General features: G+C 38.1%; 3 protein-coding genes across 6 annotated transcripts; all 3 read right to left on the reverse strand.

The window, feature by feature from the left end:
* Positions 1-323: 323 nt before the first annotated feature.
* On the reverse strand, positions 324-9,661 carry LOC111479356 (electron transfer flavoprotein-ubiquinone oxidoreductase, mitochondrial). Its single transcript, XM_023123965.1, has 18 exons — positions 9,059-9,661; positions 7,615-7,691; positions 7,178-7,284; positions 6,399-6,480; positions 6,212-6,320; positions 6,083-6,129; positions 5,904-5,978; positions 5,241-5,357; positions 4,646-4,714; positions 4,445-4,537; positions 3,978-4,080; positions 2,840-2,964; positions 2,702-2,751; positions 2,501-2,567; positions 2,280-2,359; positions 844-972; positions 684-750; positions 324-529 (listed from the first exon to the last, which is right to left on the reverse strand). The coding sequence occupies exons 1-18, from the start codon at positions 9,480-9,482 to the stop codon at positions 446-448; spliced, it is 1,905 nt and encodes a 634-aa protein (XP_022979733.1). The 5' UTR covers positions 9,483-9,661; the 3' UTR covers positions 324-445.
* Positions 9,662-10,716: 1,055 nt separating this feature from the next.
* LOC111479324 (protein TPLATE) lies at positions 10,717-17,679 on the reverse strand. Of its 3 annotated transcripts, none has more exons than XM_023123900.1 (8): positions 17,553-17,674; positions 16,286-17,458; positions 15,525-16,121; positions 15,070-15,431; positions 14,253-14,556; positions 13,154-13,276; positions 12,073-12,528; positions 10,717-11,400 (listed from the first exon to the last, which is right to left on the reverse strand). In XM_023123900.1, exons 2-8 carry the CDS (start codon positions 17,405-17,407, stop codon positions 10,870-10,872), a joined length of 3,495 nt encoding a protein of 1,164 aa, XP_022979668.1. In that variant the 5' UTR covers positions 17,408-17,458; positions 17,553-17,674; the 3' UTR covers positions 10,717-10,869. The 3 variants fall into 3 exon arrangements, with proteins under 3 accessions (XP_022979668.1, XP_022979669.1, XP_022979670.1); XM_023123902.1 differs by lacking the exon at positions 10,717-11,400 and adding an exon at positions 11,423-11,970 and having other exon boundaries at positions 12,009-12,528; positions 17,553-17,679; XM_023123901.1 differs by having other exon boundaries at positions 16,286-17,675.
* Positions 17,680-18,504: 825 nt separating this feature from the next.
* LOC111479377 (ESX-1 secretion system protein EccA1-like) lies at positions 18,505-23,077 on the reverse strand. Of its 2 annotated transcripts, none has more exons than XM_023124004.1 (8): positions 22,772-23,077; positions 22,064-22,411; positions 20,560-20,670; positions 20,362-20,460; positions 20,161-20,271; positions 19,760-20,063; positions 19,404-19,543; positions 18,505-19,317 (listed from the first exon to the last, which is right to left on the reverse strand). In XM_023124004.1, the coding sequence occupies exons 2-8, from the start codon at positions 22,199-22,201 to the stop codon at positions 18,781-18,783; spliced, it is 1,440 nt and encodes a 479-aa protein (XP_022979772.1). In that variant the 5' UTR covers positions 22,202-22,411; positions 22,772-23,077; the 3' UTR covers positions 18,505-18,780. The 2 variants fall into 2 exon arrangements, with proteins under 2 accessions (XP_022979772.1, XP_022979773.1); XM_023124005.1 differs by having other exon boundaries at positions 22,064-22,414.
* Positions 23,078-23,113: the final 36 nt, after the last annotated feature.

Here is a 23,113-nt window from a genome sequence, read left to right on the forward strand (position 1 = left end):
TTTTTTTTTTTTTTTTTTTTTTTTTGTGTGTAATATTATTTGAATATGTTTTTAAAGAATTAATTTTTTACTTATTGAAATAAATTACATGGAACATATCTCAATAATAGGGCTTTAATAGTTTTCCATTTTTCCTCAAATCATTTGAATTAATCTTATCTCAATTAAGACATTTGGTACAAACATTTATTAAAATTTGTTATACAAAGTCAATGTATTATTAAATTTATTAACAGATTTAAACATGTAGGAAGTTTTTCACACTAACCTAAAAGATTTTTTTTAGTTTTCAAATAGTATAAAAAGAACTCAAAATACAAGCTGAGTTCAAAAGTGAGTGAATCATTTGGTTTATTAGTAAAGATGAAAGTTCTTCGATTTGAGCAAAAGTTTTGGAACAGAAGTTCATTTATTCTCGAACAATCCCCACACCATTCTATATATTTTACATGACTGAGTAGCCAGGACCGCCACCGCCCTCCGGGACACTCCACTCGATGTTCTGTTTCGGATCCTTAATATCACAAGCCTGAAACAAAAAGTATCATGGATTCAACAAAGACACAACAACCATACTACATTCTTCCTGCCAGCATGAGCCAAAGGGAAAATGCAGGCAGGAACTCAACACCAGAAACTGTAACAAGTAGTTCAAATGAAAGGTCAAATGCAGTGGACATTACCTTGCAATGAAGACAGTTTTGAGCATTAATCTGCAACTTCATCTGGTTGTTTTCATCAGGTATGTACCTATGATACCACTCAAAGCATACACACAATTAGCAATGATCAGATGAAAGTTTTCAAGTATACGATACGAGCATTGGCGTTTATATGTATTACTCGTATACACGTGCGGGACAATATCTTGACTCGGGTGCAGCGTATTCTTTCAAATTTACTTCCACGGGAATCTTAGGGTCCCTTAAGCGAAGGTGGGCTGGCTGATCATGTTCATGGTTTGTGTTGCTCCTATATGATTCATATACACATTTTCAATCATTCATCAATGGCTGGAAGACCAGATAAAATATCAGAAAAAGAGAAAAATGCCACGCTTTCTCACCATGAAAACAAGTGATCAGGTCATCAATTAAGTATCATTGCAAAGGAAACTTAGTGCCTCTCGTAGTCAAACTGATAGCAGCAATATTAACATTCAACTTTACCTCATGTCATATACCTCATGTCAGTTCTTTTTCTTTTCTTTTCTTTTTTAAAGAAACATCAAATAGGGAATTGTATTCCAAAAAAACCGAAGACAGCTTAGGGGTTGGAGGGTTCCCCTTCCCAATTATTAAACCATAAGAGCCTACAAGTCCCTAATAATCATCGACAGGGTGTAGGCTCCTCCTACCAAACAATTAAACTTTGAGATCTCACATTGGTCGGAGAGGAGACCAAAACATTCTTTGTAAGGGTGTGGAAACCTCTCCTTAGCATACGCGTTTTAAAAATCTTAAGGAGAAGCCCAAAGAGGACAATATCTACTGGCGGTGGACTTGGGTTGTTATAAATAGTATCAGAGCTAGACACCAAGCAGTGTGCCAGCGAGGACACTGAGCCTCGACGGAGGGTGGACACCGGGCGGTGTGCCAGCGAAGACGCTGGGGCCTTAAGGGGGGTGGATTATGAGATCTCACATCGATTGGAGAGAGGAATGAGTATCAGCGAGGACGCTGGGCCTTGAAGGAGAGTGGATTGTGAGATCTCACATCGGTTAGAGAGGGGAACAAAACATTTTTTATAAGGGTGTGAAAACCTCTCTCTAGCAGACGCGTCTTAAAAACCTTGAAGGAAAGCCTAAAAGGAAAAGAGCCCAAAAAGAACAATATTTGCTAAAGGTAGTCATGACCTGTTACATAAACCATAAGAGCCTACCAGTCCCTAATAATCATCAGCGTAGGCTCCCCCTTCCCAACAATCAAACCATAAAGGCATAACAATCCACCGAATACGGTCAGTTCTTCAGAACTTACAAATAACTAAAGCTAACATTTACCTTAGCATAGTGATGTGTCCTCCCTACTAAGTATAGTTTCCAGTTCTTACTTTTCCTCTTCTGTGTTTTTCTTATTTTACTTTAGTCTTTGGAGGAAGAGAATGCATCCCAGGAGTATAGCATTGAACTCTTGTAAATCCGTACAAATAAAAGAAAGAACTTATCAAGCACCACTTCATTTTATTCAGACCAGTTTAGGGATTATACCACACACAAGATACAATCAGTGAGAAGTGGATAATTGCCTGTTTAGCTGAAACTACAAAAAGGAATTTACCTGTGTAGCGAGGTCGGCACATCGAATGACAGAAGACTATCCTGCTTTGGATATTCGATCGGAGTATGTAAACTTGCAACCTTCATAAATGACAACAAAGATCAGAGATTCAAAATAAAATAGAATTTTGATCTTTATTATTACTTGGAAACTGTAGCTTTATTATTATGTTTCTTAATCCAACAAATAAGATGCAAGATTTTGAAATAAGAAATACTCACATCTGTAGCTTCGTGGTCAGGTTTCCCATGCTTTAGTGTGAGAGGGGACCTTCCTTTAAGCACATAGCTGCAGGCAGAAAAAAAAATTGTGTTAAAATTGTCACTGAACTGAAAGAACATAAGAGATCTGAATAGTCTTCACACACATAAATAACAATATTAAGTGCTAGTAAACAGCTGAAGGTGAGGACGAATACGTACTGCTCCAGGGCACTTAGGGTCAAGCCCGGGATAAGACCATGCTCGAATGCCTGCAACAACAAAATTACAACACATTTTAGCGAAAATTTTTTACTCTCCATCTATAAAAAAAATGGGAGGAGAAGAACAGCTGCCTACAGGTCGATAGTTCCGAGCTCGATATAGTTCTTCCCATATCCAGGAACCTCGCAAACTATCCCAGTACACATCCATTTTCAAGCCTCCATGAAGAGTGTCAAATGCAGCCTCAGCTGCCAGCATTCCTGTTAGGAAGTAGGCACTTGAACATTATATACATGAAGAGTGCCAAAAGCAAGTATTTCCAAAGACATTGAATTATGTAGTATTGTACAGATATTACTGTATTCATTGAAAACAATTCATCAAGGGGGTGGGGGAAAATGGATACTTGTCCCAGAAGATACTACACCATTGAACTTAAAAGGAAACAGAGTTTAGTAAGTGTAAGTACGATGTAGAAAGAACACATGAGATGCATAAAGTCCAGCACTATGGATATCGGATAAGAAAAGAAGATTACACAGCAACTTCTATGGGAAGTTTGCCACAGGAATCTTGGTCTAATTATGGTAAACATGAAAAAAATAAAAAATAAAAAATAAAAAATAAAAGACGATAAACAGAGAATCTGGACGTCTAAAATACTTCTTCCGAAAAAGTTCGGCTATACTATCAGCAATCATGAAGAGAAAATATGAACAGATACTTTTAATATAATTTTTTTTGCCCTCAAGACATCAGTATTATCTATCACCTGACTTTACAATGGCAAAACCAGAACAAAGAGAGTGATATTACTTTTAAAAGAACTAAACTGAAACATTTATCAACACGTTCTCACAAACAAAGCCTCAGTTTATTTAGTAGAAAATGTTATATTAGTCAAAATAATGTTGCCGGGAACTCGGACCAGAAAACGTAAAAGTTTGCTTGTCTTAATTACAATCCAGAAGGCGTAAGGCAAGCAACCAGTTTGAGCTACACTTGAGAACACTAGAAGGCGTAAGATATCAGTCTTTGATTGTTTATTTTACTTAATTAGGATGTTTTTAAGACTGAAACTGAAGAAGAAAAGAGAGGAGCTAATATTCAGAAGGAAACAAGAGTTGCGGTCATGGAGATGTCTTGAACTTGGCTAAAGAAAGAAATGAGTTCAATAAAAACAGAAAAGATAGCTTCCTCAGAAGTGATATAGAATGAACTGCTATTCTTAAAGCGTTAGATGAATTACAAAACAGAGAAATTTGAGAAGTACCTGACTTCATTGCAGTGTGTGTTCCCTTAATCTTTGGTACATTTAAAAAGCCAGCTGAACATCCAATAATTGCTCCTCCCGGGAAAACTGGATATGGAACAGACTGAAATTCAACTTGTATCATATTCCTATTTGATAGTAAATGATAGTTACAGAAAATGAAAGTCATAAATCCTTCTCAGGCAGTTCACAACTGAACCTGCTGCAATTACTTACAATTTAAGTTTAATGATAACAATTAACAACCAGTTTATCAATATCCGTTCTTCTTTTCATTAACCTTAACTAGCCAATAAGATATCAAAGATGCAAACAGTAAAAATGAATAGCTTTAGATGGCATGTTGATTTTTATTTTAAATTTGCTTGATTCCAAAGACCCTTCAATTTAGAGCGATGACATTTTCTTGAAAATTCAAAGTATAACGCAATTGAGTGAAACTTTACAGAAAAGAAAGGTTTGCACACCTGAAGACCGCCTTCATTTAACGTTCGAGCCCCATATTGCACAACTGTCCCACCTTCTAGAAGTTCTTTGATGACAGGATGACGTTTTAATTTCTAACAGAAACAAAAATCATGTCAGGCTAAATAAATATTTTTAATGGGCTCAATAGGGATTCTTGAGAGGTGAATGCTAATGCAAATAATACAAAAAGAATATTTTACCTGAAATTCTTCATAAGGATTCAAGAAAGGATTCTGATAGTTTAGAGCAACTACAAGGCCAATAGAAATCTGTAAATTTAAGGGAAGCTTGAGTTAGAGAAAAAAGACACAAATAGCATATTGCTCGTGAAGTCGTGCATAAAAATGGCTTTGAAACCAAAGGAACTATCAGGGAACTACGTGCCGATAAACAAGGTTGCAGTATGCTCAGTAGAAATTGAAGTGAAAGATACGGGCAAAAATGACCAGGACTTTGATGACACAATAAATAGTTGTCTAGCAGAATATACAATGAAAATCCTTCTGCAAAAGGTTTAAAGTATTCAAATGAACGGAGATGGTTGGGGATGAAACTTAAGTTTAATTAACTGCAAGAATTTGGCTTCAAATAAGTGTACAAGTTTTCATCCCACATGTGAGGAAGAGTGTTAAAACCCATCAACTTAAACTTTTGGGTTGATTGAAGATTTACTATGTAAAATATATCTTATTATGGAGAATGAAACACTAACTAGACCACTCAGAAATAAATTACAATAACCCCCTCATTTGGGTCACATAGACAATATACTACAAATATAAACTAATGTATTACCTGTCTATCCTTCATGTGGTACAAAAACGAGCCTCCATACGTCTTATGGTTCAAGGGCCAACCCAAAGTATGAAGCACAGCTCCTGGATCATGTTTGTCCTCGTCTATTTCCCACACCTGAGTATGTACAATTACTCATTTAATTGTAAATATTTCCTATTTTTCCTTGGTGAAACAAGAAACAAAAATTTTCTTTTCTTTGTGGAACGTAACAAAGTAATTATTTTTAATTCATCTTTTGAGTCGCCTATCAAGAGCAGCTAAAGTTCAAGAAGAAAAAATGAGTTCATTTTTCCTCTTTTCCATTCCCAGAAATCTATCTCGGAAACAGTACCGAGCTAGAGAATAACCAACTAAAGCCCGGGCCGGAGAATTATATATCAACAGTAAACTAACTGATGAGCCTAGCCCCAAATTGTTACCCCTTGGTTGCAATGCAAAGTTTAACATAGTGGTCAATAACAAAAATATTATATCAAGCCAGGTAACAAAAATCTTATATAGCTTTCATAAGAATGTTCCGTATTTCCACTCTGTACCAAATCTGACTTTTAACACTGCTCAAATATAAATATGGAAAAATAGTTGTCCTCATGAATTTAAAATTTAGAAACATCCAGAGATGAACTCTCAAATGGAAGAGAGATTGATGTTCAAGGGTACCTCTTTAATTCCCAAAGCATACGTCTGATGCTGAGCGTTTACTTTCTCCCTCAAACTGTATTTTTTAATTAATTTCTGTTTCATAGCACAGACAAACAGAAAAGGAAGATTCCATTAGATGGTGAAGAATGAAAGTCTGATCATATCCAACTCAAGCAGATGCATATTATTCATGAAACCTCTGATATTGATCCTCGGCATCCCTCAGCCAGAAGCGTTATGCGCCCTACATAGAAGATAAAGGACATTACACATTAGTTTAAAGTTAGCATTAAAACAGAGAGATTAAAAAGAGAGAGAGATATAACCTCTCAATTCTACACCAAGTTGAAAATTATCCTTCTTTGAGCCATCTTTTGCTACTCCCATGTCATTAGTTCTAATACCAACAACTGCATCTGTTCTATCATATAATACCTGTAAAATCCACCATGTACTTTGGGAATATCATCTAAGAGCTGATAAGCATTGAGAAGAAAGGACTTGAATGAATACCTCTTTAGCAGCAAATCCTGGATATATTTCTACTCCCAACTCTTCAGCTTTCATTCCCATCCAACGAACTAACTGACTTAAACTACAAAACAAGGAAGCATGCACTTAAAGCAGCCCAATAAAAAGAATTAGAAAAACAAAGTAATAATCTATAATGGATTTTGGCAAATGGGGTATTTCTCTACAATTTAGTGCACATCTCTTAGTTTTTTCAATAAAAAAGAAAGCCATGCAAAAATTTTAACAATACAAAGAAGAAGTATAATACAAGCAAAAACTCCTTCCCCCACATCCAAATAAGAATACAAAAGGTTATATTCCATGGGGAGATTTCGATTTCTGATAATTTAGGAATTATAAAATGAAATGTACTGAGCAAAATGCAACGATCAAATTCTAACAATGCTAACCATACAATACCAACATCTTTGATTAATGAAAAAATAACGAGTCTGAAGAGATGGTACCCCTTCCATTAAGGATATGAATTAAAGCTATCTGGGAAGGTAGAATCCCAAAAATGTGAATGAAGAATCTTTATTTTATTTTATTTTACAAGAGAGCGAAGAGTCTTTAGATTTCACTGATGTACCTTAGGCTACTAACTACAAGAAAGTTATTCTTTCAGTTAACCATAATGATGCAAACTAATCTGCATGCAGTTTAACTAATCCCCAGGAATTATTGTATGACACTACAGTATAAGGTGTGAGAAATTTGTAGCGTATAAATTCATACATGGTCACTAATGCTTGACTCAAAACATGATTAATAAGTACCTTATCACAAAGTTTCCTTCATTATTAAACGGGGAAGGAAGTGAAAAGGCACGATTTTTTGTTAGAAACTGAAACTTATCAGAAGTTACAGGGACACAGATAGGTGCCTGCAAATAATTGGCAGCAAACATTAAATCTTGAATAAAAAAGAAATGATCGCTAGAAGTTATTCTAGTTATGCTATGGTCAATAGGGATCATCTGTAATTCCCCGTACAAATTAGAAAATTAAGTAAAAGCAAGTTTTTAACATTCACTTATTGGAAATTCCTGAAGCAAAGAGTTCCTTCTATCTCAGAGATTCAAGAATAATTATTTTATTCGTATGGAAACATAATTTCAAAAAAAGAAAAATTGATCGGTCATTAGGAGGACTGAATTTCGATAAAAGAGAAAGAAAAGCTAATAAATAAATAAATAAAATAAAACAAAATAAACCTCATCTTCTTTCCATGTGGGGATTAGTTCATCCAACGCTCGGGGTTCAAAAACATTTCCAGAGAGGATATGAGCGCCTGTTGAGAAACAATAGAAGAGTTAGAAGGATCTATACAGGAAAAAGAACTCATAAAAATTGGGGAAAATAAATCTCCATGACTAAAAAGGATAGACACTTAAAATGGGCCCAAGAAAATGCAATGCTGCTTCTCATAAGAACAAAAGAAAAATAAATCAGAGCTAATAACATTCAAATGAACTTTTCATTTCAATGATCATCAGGTGCATCAAGTTCATGATATGTATCCCCTTGACGTATTTCATCATTGCATCAACAACTCCATGCAAATTCATCCCTAGGCTGTGAAACTGCCCTTCAGATTTTCCCTCAATCTTATCCTACTCAACTGGTTAAAATGGCTACAAAAAGAACATCCCACAAAAAAAAAAAAAAGTGGAAGGAGCCCCAACCAGCAACAAAAAGGATCCAATCCAACAAAATCATATCAAGATCATACTTGTCCCTTCATCGAGCCTTTTCCTTAATAGTTGGGGGAAGCATTTCCTTATCTGAACTTGGTGGGCATTCTTTACTAGCCTAATTCAAACAAATAGGGGTCATAGGCTCAAAGATGATTTTTAGGTCCTAGCTACGCATTCAATACAAAATCTGAAAAGCTGTAGGAATGACAAAAGGAGGGCGTTTTCCTGTGCTCCCTTCTTTCACTTTGTCTTCGCCTTCTCTCCTTCTTTGTTAGAATTCTAAATCTAAAGAATAAGATGAAAGATGAATTAATTTGAGTTAACGAACTGAACTCCATAACCTATCATTCACCTAAACCTCCTTTTCCTTTATAGGAGAGAAAAGAAGAAGAAACCTGGGTAGAAATCCCCTGGGTAGGAAAGAACTAGGTGTTGATTCACCTGGCCTAACTATTTTTAAAGACCAAGCCTTGTTTACCGTGTTTGAAGGTGAAGGAGAGAACCAAACACTGACCTTCCTCTTTTTCTTAAGGCAATTGAGAATGGCAAAAGCCGCTTTTATAAAGTCTTCCTCTCCCTCATTGAACTCAAAGGATTACACAAAGAAGCTTGAATTGGGCCCCTGTCATACCTTCATCCTTAACCACGACGCTTGGCATTGCTCAGAGAGGGCGAACCCAAGAAAACTTCCTCAACACTTGACCCTACTCAACTAGCTATGTTGTCAAGTACAAGAAGTTACAGCTCAAACACATTGGTAAATTCTAAAATACTTCTAAAATGCAAAGTTCAAAAGGAACCCAGATTCTGTAGCAATTTGATATACTATGTATGATCCTGAAATAGAGACAAAAAGAACAAATCAACAGTACACAAGCCAATTATCCAAGAAACCGCAAATCAAAACACAATTGCACACATTTCATATCAATATCCATCCGAGTATGATCAAGCGGCTTACCAACTTCAGCGCCCTTCTCTACTACACAAACAGATAAATCAACACCCTTCTCTCGACACATTTGCTTCAAACGAATCGCCGCAGATAGCCCAGCAGGTCCGGCTCCAATGATAACAACATCATATTCTATAGACTCTCGTTCCGCCTCACTACTGAATCTCCTAACCAAATCCACGCAACTCCGAACAGGGCCTCTGCTGTAACCTCTTAAACTAAAGTATTTCAGCCAACTCCCAGATGGAAATTTTGAGAGATTTGCGTTATTTGGTTGTTTTTGAATGAAATCGGAGATCAAAGAAGAGAAATGAGATCCAGAAGTTGAGGCATTGGCGCGCAGGTATTGAAGGGAAGAAGACGATGTAAAAGCAGAAAGGGATTTGTTAGGAGACTTAAATTTGGAGAAGATTGAGCGAAAGTGAGGCATGATTATTGAGGGATTGTAAGGATCAATGAAGAATTCTGAGAATTGAAATGGAAAGTGTAATTAGACATCAGAGAACGAAGAACAGAAAGCCGAATGCCAAGGCTTTTGTGCAGTAGAGACGTGTCGGGAATTTTTTGTTTCTAATTCGGGATAAGCTTCAATTATCTCAAGAGCTATGAATCATGATGTTCGTAACTATCCAATCCAATCCAATCCTTAGAATTAAAAAAATAAATGATATTGTTCTTAATCACCATGTTCATAAGCTATAATTTTTCTTCTTTCTAATTTGGGATCAAATTTTGATTGATTCAAACAAAAAATACATAAAAATTTATCAATATGAGATTGAGATTCTATCATTATTAAAAAAAATAAAAGATCAAAGGAATAAATTATGAACGTAGATGAGATTAATAAATTTAGAGTAGATGGTACGCTTTCATTCTCATTTAATTCTCGCTTATGAGAATTCATGTATATTTTATTCTCATTTTCTAATTTCGATGCGAAGAAAGTAATAGCGCTTTAAAATTTTATAAATCTTTTAAACATAAATTTTAAATTTTAATGATTAAAATGTTTATTATTTTTCTGAATACTCAATATTCTTAAACATGTGGCCCTAATGACTCCTACTATGGAGGTTGATTGCTACTGCCCCTACCATAAGAGCAATAAGCTAGTCACAGGAAAACAACCTATAACTTCTGAATCCGAATGTCCAAAAGATCTACTGGTCGGCCACTGCTGCCTATGATCCTGTGTGCGGGGTGCTCGTTGATCGGAAACCTTTCCCAAGAAAAAAGGGCTCTTCAAGGTAAGCAAAGCTTTACTAACCAAATACCGAATCGAAGCAAACAAATTCTCCCAGTGAGGACACTTTGGTTCGAAAGGGACCGCTCTAACGCTAGGATCTTATTTGCTATGTCCTCATTCCTTCCGTGGAGAATTTTCTGCCTAGATCACTCGTAGGTTAATCTAATTATAATGAGCTAACCGAAAGAAACCTTATGTTGGGGAAATCATATTGAAAAATAATACATTTTTCTTTCTTTCTTTCATTCATCTTAGCCTCCCGCTAAAATAATCAAGGATTACCTTTCAACATCTGGCATTTTTGGTTGGAGGATTACTTTAGGTAGATTTAATTACACTCCTAAAACTTCATTAACGTTTACCGATCAATTAAAGTATAATTAAAACGAAGAAAAAGTATTTGTAGAAGGGGAGATCAAATTAAAAAAATGTAAATTTTATCAAAGAATCTAAACCATCCATAAAATACACATTAAAGACACAATGATACCCTCTCAAAAAAATTGACAATACCAAAGCTAACAAATGAACACTCGCAGTCAATCTGGAAACACAAAAATACGGCAACTTAGCTAGCTTTGTTCGCTCTATCTTTACACAACATGTGCCATTCCTGAAGGACTGCAGCTTGAAGAGCAAGATGCTCAACCTCTTCTGCAGTTAACTTCGACAACGTTGACGGTCCCTTACCGTTTTTTTCCTCACCATCTTTCTTCTTTTTCTCTCCTTCACCGTCTTCCTCGTCTTCGTCTTCGTTTTCTTCATCTTCTTCGTCATCTGATTTTGGGGTCTTTGGTGGAGGTTGGGCTGCCTTGAGCAAAGCTATCCGTTCCATTGATATCTTCAGCCTCTCTGCAGCAGCCACCTTAACTTCCTCTTCAGGCATGTACTCAACGCCTCCATCAGTTATATCGTCCAACCAACCTTGAGGATCGGCTTCGATTTCCTTCGTAATTGATGCATCAGATGCTCGAACAACGAATTTGCATATCATGGTTGTTGTCTCATCGCCGAGATCTACGTTTCTGCTTACTTCACTAGCTCCAAATATCATCATCCCCACGAATCCCCCATACCATGTTTTTGCAGCCAAACAAAGCTACAAGCATTCAAATGGGAACATGTTAGTAACGGATGCACAGAACACTATTTATTAATTAAAACTGCTGATGAACTAGCTTCAGCTTCCAAGGAGTACAACATTAATATTCATCTTATTTCTTGATACCAGTTCAAAAAGACCTTAAGAAGCAAGGCCACCAAGAGCAGAAATGGCAACTGGGCATGTCTAGAGCAGGGATAATAGAATCCCTACGTATCTTTCTTATTCCCTGAATTCCTCGTTCTAATCAATTCCTTGATTTTATCCCTCACAACTTTCGTTAGGCCACGGGTTACCACAGACGTCGTCGTTGTCTGTTAACTGTGCTAGCCATAACTGATGTTCCAATCTCCAAGTATTTACCACAGACACACTCCCACAATTCTAACATGAGAATTCTTCAAGTACTTAACTTTGAAGTTTGCATCCAATCGACTGCAATGGTTTTATAATAGCTGATACCTTCTTGAACCACATGTTTGTACTTATGGATGCAAATACAAAAAGTTTTGAATTGTAATATTTTCCAGACAATTTTAGTATATTATCATGAGCATGGTCATAGAACCATCACCAACGCAGGAAAAGAAAGTAACAAATCAATCTTTTTTTGTCCATTTTTTACGGAGGTTAGGGAGTCAAACATAGAAAAAAGAGCATAGAACAGACCTGAAACCCAGCCAAAGTTCGAATAATATATGAGCAAACACTGTGGAAAGGCTTGGTGGACAGCGATTTCAATCCACTCAAAAAAGGAGATGCTCCATATTGCTGCGCAGCAGTAGCCTTGAAGCCAGTCCCCTCATAAATATAAGTGCCAGTATACTCTACAATTGCAGGTAAGCTGGGCCATAGGCGGAAAAACTCAACAGGAGATATTTTATGTGGCGAGAGAAGCTCGGTCAGAGGGATTTTGTAAGGAAGACACCTCAAAATCACAGGTTCTCCTAGCTCTGGCCTTAAGCTTCTCTTTTGTCTGATAATATGAGAATCTTCTTCAGTGTAATCACCTTCGTAATCTCCAGCCCCACCACTTCCGTAGAAGGGGTAGTACAGGACTTGAACCCAAAGGGCACATCTCTCGAAATGCGAGACACCGACTGTTACACTGCACAGTACTGGGTCCTGGAAAAGTGGGAAGTAGAGTTGTGAGATAGCCTTTTCTTGTGCAGGGCAAGAGAGGGCAAGTGAAAAAGGATTTTCTAATATCAAGTGAGAAGTTAATTATAAATATTTTCTAATATCATGACAAATAAAGTATTATAAATATTTCCCATCTTTCTCCTAGCAGAAGTTTTGTTTTAACAAAAAGGCCTAACATTCGAACTAGTTAAGTATGGAGATTAATAGGCGGTAATGCAACGTATGAGAGCTTACTCTCTTGCTCGAATGCCACATCTATTAATATGTTCTTCGAAGAGACAACTTTTCACCTGATGAGCCACATTCATTGATTTCAAAAGCTTAATGCTAGGCTGCGGCTGACTCAAACATTCTCATTCTTGATCAAAATTTCATAGGTAATGTTAATAGTTTCGCTCAAATTAATCTGATAACTCCACTCAAGCTTTATATTGTTGTCTACATGTAAAGAGGCTCCTAAACAACCACAGTTAAAAGTAATTTAAAATGAAATCTGACCATCAATATTTCACATACTTTTTCTGTCACCTAATTGAAAGTTCATATCAACCACTAAAAATGAAGAAAAAGAACAAAAGAAAAAAAATGATACATTACAAATGGGTACCTGTGACACAAGATTACGCAGCTGTCTCACTGCTTGAGGGGATCCATCCATGAAATACAATGATCCAGACAACCCGACTCGAATGTCCACCCGATTCAGTTCAAGCTCAGTTAAATTTAGAACCTGCAATATGTCAATAGACTCAATAAACTTACACCCAGAAAACCAAATGAATATCCAACAGAAAGTGAAAAGAGGTGACGAATGAAAACATTTTTCAGATACTCCTTTATTCTTGATTGTAGAAATTGGGGATATTTTAATTGAGTTACGTCAGCTAAGCCAGTCTTTATATATAGCTCTTTCTGGGCTTTCATGGGTTTTGAGTCTCTCAGCTAAGCCAGTCTTTATATAGCCATTTCTTGGCTTTCATGGGTTTTGAGTTTCTTCAGTTAAGCAAGTCTTTATATATTCTCCACCGCACCGCCCCCGCCCCCGCCCCCGCCCCCCCACAACTAATGAAAGTATTTACTGATATACAAGTTTGAAGGTAAATTGCTTTAGATATATTATTTCATTCTTCATTGTAAATAATTGGTCACTTGTAATTGGGCTTCTTCTGTCTAGTTGACTTTTTTTAATTGTATAATTTCATTTTCTTTTTGCCTCTTCTGGACGCCATACTCGTACCAAATTTTCGATCTGATTTTTTTAGTGCGCTATGGCCACGCAAACTCCTGTCTCAAGGAGAAATTCACATTTTTGATAGAAAGAAGAAAGTGTTTATTGGGAAGGATTGCTAGCAATTAGTCTCATTACCTAGTATATAAAGTCCTAGCCAAAGTACTCACAAAAATACCAAAGGAGATATTTGCATCATAAGGTTTTGAGTGTGACTCCGCTTCTATAGCTCTATGCAGTTATGTTCATCATGTTCTACTGCTTTTTCATTTTTAATACCGACAATTAGGGCCGTCTCTTGTAACTTTTGTGCGGTGTTTGTAGGCAGCTTGATGGTTGGTCCAACCCAATGATCCTATGTTTAGCGATATATATTATGGTTTATTAACATAACATTTCCTTTAGAAAAGCCCAGTGACCCCGAACTAATGATTTCTATTCAGTAAACAGTAATAACAAGAAGAGAAGCATCTTTAACCTTCAAATGTAGAGTAATCCTTCCATCGCTCGAGTTTGCCAAATGATATGCTTCCACATAGCAAGGATCACTACTGCCAGTCAAAGTAGTCGCAGTTGGAGGAACCTTGAGAAGAGTAGAATCAATTCCTTTTGTCAGCAAAAGAGTTAATTCACTAGGTTCTGGCCTCCATAGCTCTAAAATAGCCTTGTGAACTAAACCTTCCAATTTTCTGTCCTGAGCTGCTGCTGCTTCATAGAACTGCACGGTTATTTTATGATGGCTAAATGGGTAATCTCCTCTGGCTTCACTGACCCCAGCCCATCTGTAAATAAGCATAATCGATTTCACGAAATTAACTTTAAACTCAATTATTTTTTAAATAGAAAGAGAAAAAAAAAAGTATATCTGAAAAGAAAATCAAAGGGAGATCCAAATCATTGACCAGCATTTTGGACGGAACAAATAATAAATTTTACACAAAACGAAAACAAGGTATAAAGATGCTTCTGGCTACTGTGAGCAGCGAGGACTTCTAAGAGATTGGGATGTTAGCTATCAACTACTTGAAAAGTAAAATCCTTCTCTAGAAACAATTTTGGCCACGCATGCCCAGAAGAAACTTCAAAGTATGCATGTCTTATTCTTATGAAAGCTGATTAACCAAGAACACAAAACGGTGGACTACTTTCGATTACATAACTGCTAAAAGGTGCTAGCGCCTAGCAAGAACCAACATTAGGAGTAAAAACATTTTCCCTGAAAACCCGAGGACCATTATACGATGAGCACTGAAAACCACCCAAAAAGTTGATTTAGTAATGCAATGTATACTGACCTGCTTTCTGAATTGTTTGAAGCATACTTAATTCTCTGTAGTATTAAACGGCATTGGTGTTTGTTGACAGAATCAGCCAAGCCATTACTTCGAAATTCTTCAAGTTCTTTAGTCAATAGCTGGCCAGCCCTAGGGTGTCGTGATCCTAATCGCTGAGCACACAAAAGCACTGCCTGAACATCTTGAAGTCTATTTGTTGTCTCTGCTGCTGAATCTACGTTGAATAAGACCTTGTGGATGTTTGTAATGATGATATTTAATGGGTCGTCCGGGTCGTCAGCTAGAAGGGGATCCAAACCTTCAAGATTAATATGCTCTGAAATCGCCCAAAGAAGACGGGCACTTATTCTTGGGGTATTTACCTGTTGTGCCGTTAAATTGTTGACAAGGAACCATTAAAAGCAGGTCAATATATTTTACAAAGTAGGAAAGAGGTAAATATAACGAACTGATACCTCACGTAAATCTTTCACAAGTTCTCGTTGCAAGTTTTGCAGCCTTGTCTCATTCAAAATTTGATCTTGAGATGCCCCATCCTTGACTCTTTTTACTCCTCCTCTAGTATCGTATATATGGCATAGCCTAACTAGCAACTTCAAGTAACAATCAATAGCATATGTGCGGCCATCACAATCCCACTTGACACAGGGCCTACAGACTTCAACCACCTCTAATGCAGGCTCTGTCCAGTTTAGTGCTCCATAACCAGTTCCATAGGCCAAGGCTCCAATAACTCTGCTCTCCATCCCAGAGTTCTTCTGTTCAGGCAAGGGTAAAGATAACTGAAAGCAACTTTCCACCAATGAAGCAACTAATTCCTCCCTGAACAAGCCTTTACTAGTAACGGTATTAAGATCATCTCTAACTCTAGCATCTTCAAATAGAGAAGCAATATCAGTTCCTGCAAGAGGTTTTTGACCTCTACGAACACTTTCCTTGGCAAAAAGGTCGACACAGAGAGCCGTACGGCAAATACACGCTAAGGCATGCATACGATCTGACTCTGCTCTCAAATTTCTCACCATCAGAAGTAGTCTCTTAAACAATGAAACCTACTAACAACAAGACATCATATTGTCAGGGTACAATCCTACTTCGAAGGTCGACGCAGATATATGAGATCTTGTAAAGAAATTATCGTCTTAGTACACCACAAAATGCAGATAAACAATATGTTGCCTAACCAAAATGAATCAATGAATATGAATACACATACCTGCATATGTAGATCAAGGAGGTGAAGATTGGTAACAACAGCCCGAACAATACTTTCTCTAGCAGAAGAGAATTCTTGCCTATCCCAGAGTGTGAGAATTGCTATGATAGACTGTGAAGCCCATTCAGGCTTCCCTCCAGGCACATCAGCCAAGTACAACAGATTAATCCCGACCTCAAAAATCAATGCCGGTTCCAATGACGAAGCTAAAAATGGCGCTAAATGGGTAGCTACATCTGAGACTCCTACTAACCTCTCTGCACTTGAGTCCGTAATGGTGCCATTTCCAGTAGAAGACTTCGAAAGCTTACTGATGACTTCAGCTGCCCCAGAAGCTACAGCCTTCACTGCATACACTATTGGAAACACAGTGGCCCTAAAGCTCTCCACAGGCAAAATTAGGGACCTCGCCATTAAAGCATTTCGCTTCTTCCAAACGAAGTCTGCCATTGAAGAAATCCATTTGGACCTAATAGCAAGAGAATTTTCACTATCGACCAACTTATCGCCTGCCAACCTACTCATTCTCTTCGAATCAAATTCCTGGAACAGCCTTCCAACTGACTCGAAGGCAACCTTCGAAACAGCATCCGACTTATCCAGCATGTTTTTCCCAATCCGCAACCACCAATTCGAAACCTTATCGAGTAGACTAACATTATTCTCACAAAGCGTGACAAGGTCATCCCTAGCAAGAATACACCCCAAAGTTTCGGTGATTGAGAATCTCAAATTATCACTAGGAGAATCAAAACAAGCAGAAATTTCTTTATGGGAGTCAGTAATCAGCTTGGCGAGGCGGTAAGATGGAATCGCAGCGAGAATGGAGACCCCAGCAGCGGTGACATCGGGGTCAGGAAAGTCGAAATCAGTGCGAATACCGGTGCACACAATGTCCCAAAGATCCGCAGTAAGACGCGTAGAGCGAATAAGGTCAAAGGCAAGTTTCTTACAAACAGCAGAAGCAGGGGATGCTACGATCTCCTCAACGGCGGACTTGGCGATGACGGAAATGTCCCGGCCGGCGGCGGATTGCTGCAGTGCCTGAAGGAGAGCGCCAGATTGGCGAAGGGCATCGTTGGAGCGAAGGTCAGCTTGGATCTGAGCAAAGAGAATGTCCATGGAGAAAGGCTCGCGATCCAAAGAGTATGAAACGAGAACCTGGATGAATTACTGACAGAAATACACGACAGAGAAACCAGCATGCATTGAATTTCGAGATTGCTGTGTTCTTGATGGAGCAGAGAAAGAAGAAATGGGAACGAACCTTAAGCCATGACTGAGCTTCTGGTCTCCGACGGGAATTCAGGCTACCGTGGGTTCTTTCAAATTGTGAGCTAAGGTTATATAGAAAGATGACATTTTTAGTCTGAATTACATAGCTTATTTACAAACCTTTGCTGAAATGATTAAAAAATAAAATGTTTGTAGATATTTTTACATTAAAAAATTTATATATATCATTCAAAATTAATATTTTAATTAATAAATGAATATTTCTTTTTTTTTTTTAATAAGTTTAAATTTTTATTTTTTATATTAGATCCCGATTTATATATTGTGAAATTTCATATCGATGGGAGAGAGTAACAATTGTCAGCAGCGATGCTAACCTCGAAAGAGAGTGGATTGTGAGATCCCACCTTGGTTAGAGAGGTGAGCGAAGAGAGAAACGATTGTCAACAGGGATGCTAGAGGGTGAATTGTGAGATCTCACATTGGTTAGAGAGGTGAACGAAATATTCTTTACAATAGTGTGAAAATCTATCTCTAGCAGAGCATTTAAACCTTTCCATCTTAAAGATGGTACCTATAAAACCTCTTATTACCTATTTGGTTGTTAGCTTGGTTACCAATAGTACATAGAATGTGAGAAAAATCGAGGAACTTTTCGTAACTCTAAAATCATTCAACACATCTATTGATCGATCACATAGACATCTATTTGTAGCTACAAACCGATCTAAACTAAAAAGTTACGAGAATCAAGCTCGTCAAATCATAGCACATGGAGATGTAAAAGAAGCTACGGGTCCTAAACATTCTAATGAAGATCGAAATTTTCATGCGGCATGTTTGCTTGGATATCCTTACTGTTCCAAGTAACTTTTTCAAAAGATAGATTATTAAAAGTAATGGATGTTCAATTGTGAAATCCTAATCCTACAGAAGAAGGGAACAAAACATTCCTTGATAAAAACATCTTGTTGATAGACGCGTTTTAAAATCGTGAGACTTATGACGATACATAACAGACCAAAACGGACAATTACGTTCCTTTGTTTAAAATGACAAGTACAAAAAAAGAAAGAATGGGTACATACAAAAACATCACAAATCATCGAATACTTAGAATCTCCAAGCATATGTAATCTCAGTTTGCTGCAGTAATAATATCAGAGATGCTGCTTACACCTCGAAATCGCCTAATCACCACACAAAGAATGCATTAAGCATTTGAAATTGAATATGTTGCATGAACCAACCAACCAACCTTACTGTGTTAGCAAACGAAGGCCTGCTTCTAAATCATCCATTGTAATAGTACGCAGTTCCTCTGTGTCTATACAGTCAAAACTGAGCCTCCCGTCCAAATTCTCTCTCGCGTTTACTACCATCGGATCGATTAGACCACCGTTCATCTCCTTACGCTGCTTTTCTTGTGTTTTTCTCTCGATCAGGTCCGAAATGGCTTCTATGGTGCAAGTAGGATGCAACTTAAAGCCATATAGCAAGCTATCCTCTGTTTGATTCTCCATCTTGATATGGAGAATCTTTGCCAATTCCTCTGAGCTGAAGTCATTAAAGTAGAAAAATTTGGTTACCCGTCGATGAAATCCTTCGTTTGACGATATAACGCGCTGCATCGGTTCGCAGTAACCAGCAAATATGACTACAACTTTCCCACTGTCCATGACAGACATGATCTCTTCCAGTGCTTCCAAACCGTAATCCTTATCGTCGGATTTCTGCATCGGTATCAGTCGATAGGCTTCGTCGACAAAAAGAATTCCACCCTCTGCTTCTTTGATCTGAAGTCAAAGAGATAGCATTCATAAATACAGCAATGTTCCAAATAAATTAAAAGAGAGGCTATAAGGCATGCGCGACGACATACTTTTCTCCTGGTTTTTGGACCAGTATGACCGACAAATTCGCCAACCAAATCTGTTCTCTGTACCTCTGTTACCTTATCTGTCGGTAGGATCCCGACCATGTGAAGCAATTTCCCGAGTATTCGAGCTACCATAGTCTTACCTTTCAAAAATAATGACAACAATAAGTGAAACGTAATGGTATATACAAGACCTGTTAGCTAATGCGAACAAGCTAAGCAACCATATATAACTGAAAAGAACGGATGCGAGTATCTCCCGCGCATTTTAATATGACGTCTTGTGGGGACGCCGGGGTGCATATAGAAGATAGGGAACAAACAGCTATACAAAATTGTTGCCTCCTATAAGTACTTACCTGTTCCAGGATTGCCAAGAAATGCCATATGAGGGGGCCTCCTGGTGCCAACTTTGAGGCCAAGGGCCCTGCGTCTCTCATCTAAAAGCATTCCCTTAGCCCATTTTTGAAGCTGTATCTTGAGCTCGTGCAAACCCACGATATGCGAGAGCTCATTTTCAAGTTCTTTCATCTTTGCTTTAGTTTCACTGCACGCTTCAATCGCTTTTCGCTTTCTCTGCTCTTCTAAATGCTTGTTCAACAATTCCCTCAACTTCTTACTACATGAGCCTTGTGACAGATGGTTTAAGGGAGTCATACCCTCCTGCATTTAAACGACATGTCAACGTAGTACCGCTTTCAAAGTAAGTAATACATTGGAGAACGAACAATACTGCAAGCAAAAGTTTAAAGAATATTACATCGTCCGTTGCACTACAATCGGCATTATATTCAAGCAATGTCTTTACAGTAGCACAGTCTTCGGATTGGAGTGAATACCAGACAGCAAGGTGTAATGGTGTCATCCCATTCTGCATAAAGAATACATGAAAGCAGAGACTTCAACCAACGACTCGTTACAAAATCAATCAAATAGAGAGAACTAAAAGGCAATACAGCACATTTGCTTTGGCTTCAACAAAAGCGCCATGAGCTAGTAGCATTGATGCTGCATCATTGCAACCGTTCTTTGCTGCCATATGCAATGGGGTCTCTCCATACTGCAGAGAGTTGAGACAGTTAGCTCTAAACAATAATTGAGCACCACGGTTCAATTTCGTTAAAAACACAACCGCCAACAAAGAATGATATACACCTACCATGTTTTTGGCTTCCAACTCAACCTTTTCTGGACCTTGCCAGGCAAGAAGAAATTTAACAATCTCAGCCTTGTTATAGCCCGCAGAAACATGAAGTGGTGTCTGTCCCATCTGAAGTAGGCATCGAAATCCATGAGTTTCGCTCCAAAGGTAACAAAAAACGGATAAATTGGTTTTATATCATGAATTATACAAAGTTAATGAGCAAGAAACAGCACTGAAATTATCTACAAAAAGATACGCCACAATTTTCTTCACCGTGTTACCGGGAGAAGTATGAAACGGAGACAATGTATTCAAAACGAAAACTGGTAACTAGTCTTACACCAGAGAGTATTCTTAGAATTCATATTTAAAAAGGAGAAGGGATATAAGTGGATGGTTAACATGGGATCAATCGAATAATAACATGCCTGAAGAGAGTAAAAGAAGCTCCAAACACACCCGAAGAGATCCCGGGTGGAAATATTGGAAGATAAAAGTTATATTTAGTGCTAAAGTAATATACTCCAGAATTTCATTGTAACGGCCCAGATCTACCGCTAGCAAATATTGTCCTCTTTGGGCTTTCCCTTTCGGGCTTCCCCTCAAGGCTTTAAAACGCATCTGCTAGGGGAAGGTTTCCACCCCTTATAAAGGGTGGTTTGTTCTCCTCCCCAACCAATATGGGACATCACAATTCACCCCTCATCGTGGCCCAGCGTCCTCGATGGCACTCTTTCCTTCCTCCCATTGATGTGGGACCGCCCCCAAATCTACCCCCTTTGGGGCCCAGCGTCCTTACTGGCACACCGCCTCGTGTCTACCCCTTCGGGAAAGACCGAGAAGGCTGGCACATCGTCCGGTGTTTGGCTCTGATACCATTTGTAATGGCCCAGATCCACCACTAGCAAATATTGTCCTCTTTGGGCTTTCCCTTTTGGGCTTCCCTTCAAGGCTTTAAAACTCGTCTGTTAGGGGAAGGTTTTCAAACCCTTATAAATGGTGGTTTGTTCTCCTCCCCAAACAATGTGAGACATCACATGCCTAGCATTAAAACTAAATCAAGCACCAAAATTTTCACCCAGAACCAATGTGAGATCCCACATCGTTTGGAGAGGAAAATGAAGCATTCTTTTATAAGGGTGTGAAAACCTCTCCCTAGCAAAAATGTTTTAAAAACCTTGAAGGAAGCCCGAAAGGGAAAACTCAAAGAGGACAATATCTCCCTAGCAAAAATGTTTTAAAAACCTTGAAGGAAGCCCGAAAGGGAAAACCCAAAGAGGACAATATCTCCCTAGCAAAAATGTTTTAAAAACTTTGAAGGAAGCCCGAAAGGGAAAACCCAAAGAGGACAATATCTGACCGCGTGGGAAGAAGTCCTTATCTAATACATGTCACCAAAGCAATTCATGTTCACATAAGAAAGCTACATCCCAATGAACAAATACACAAACTTAAAAATGAGAATGTTAACAAAAACTTCACAAAAATACCAAAAAGCTCAACAAGAAAGAGACCATACAAATGGATTTCTGTCATTAAGAAGACCAGGGTTCTCTCGAAGCAGCTTTTGAAGGCTAGGAACGTCCCCAGACTGAGCATAGCTATGAATAGTAGTGGGTTTGGTAGACCTTGACCGTTGATCTTGAGGCTTCCGCATATCTTCAAATTGGATGGCTAGGCCAACAACACCTTCAAGGAATAAGATAGAGGAAACTGGTAAAGGGAGAAAAGGAGATCTCAAGGATAAGAGAAGAGGAGATAATATCTCCTTTCCACCACAAAATCAAATGGAAACAGCTCCTTCTTCCAAACAAATCAGATTGGAATCTACCCTCCTGTTCTTAATCAAGCTTTTGAAACCCTCACCCTGCTTTCAAGAGATATAAAAGAAATCAGAAGAAATAAAATGGTCAGCCCCATCAAATTAGAGAACACTTTGTATAGAAGAAAATGGCGATCTGAACTATCATAACAACGGCGATACACTAAAACCCAAGCAAAAATGTGGTTGATATCAATTCGAGGAATTACATTTTCTTCGGAATATCAAGGAAATAACGTCAATTAAGCGTTTAAATCTCAATGTAAGAAGCACAGTTCACAAAATTACAATAATAAACCCTTACCCATGGAAGATCTGGAAACTACGCATGCAAGAAATCATGTGATGGGTTACCCCATCAAAATCAACGGATCTATATAAAGAACAAGCTATAGACAAACTCACCGATGAGTGAGGATTCTAAATTCGGCCTGAAACAGAGATCTGTTGGAATGTGAATGCTGGGAAGAGGGAAGACAGTGGAGAGAAACGTGTAAAGAGGCAAAAAGCGAGAGAAACGGAGCGGAAACAGAGAAGAAATGGCGCAAGGAGGCGATAATGGCGGGGGAATGAATAAATAGTAGAGGGAAAGAGAAAGGAAGAGGGATTTGTCGGTTTCGAAGAACCCAGGTAGCGATAATGGTGGCCAGGTGCATACCCACGTTGCTTTGGGCGGCGGATTTCGCCTATGCATTGGTTCTATCCGTAAAGTTCCAAAAATGGGTTTGGGCTGTTCGTTCGTACACG

The sequence above is a fragment of the Cucurbita maxima genome, unplaced genomic scaffold (genome assembly GCF_002738345.1).
Source record: "Cucurbita maxima cultivar Rimu unplaced genomic scaffold, Cmax_1.0 Cma_Scf00005, whole genome shotgun sequence".
Classification (NCBI taxonomy): domain Eukaryota; kingdom Viridiplantae; phylum Streptophyta; class Magnoliopsida; order Cucurbitales; family Cucurbitaceae; genus Cucurbita; species Cucurbita maxima.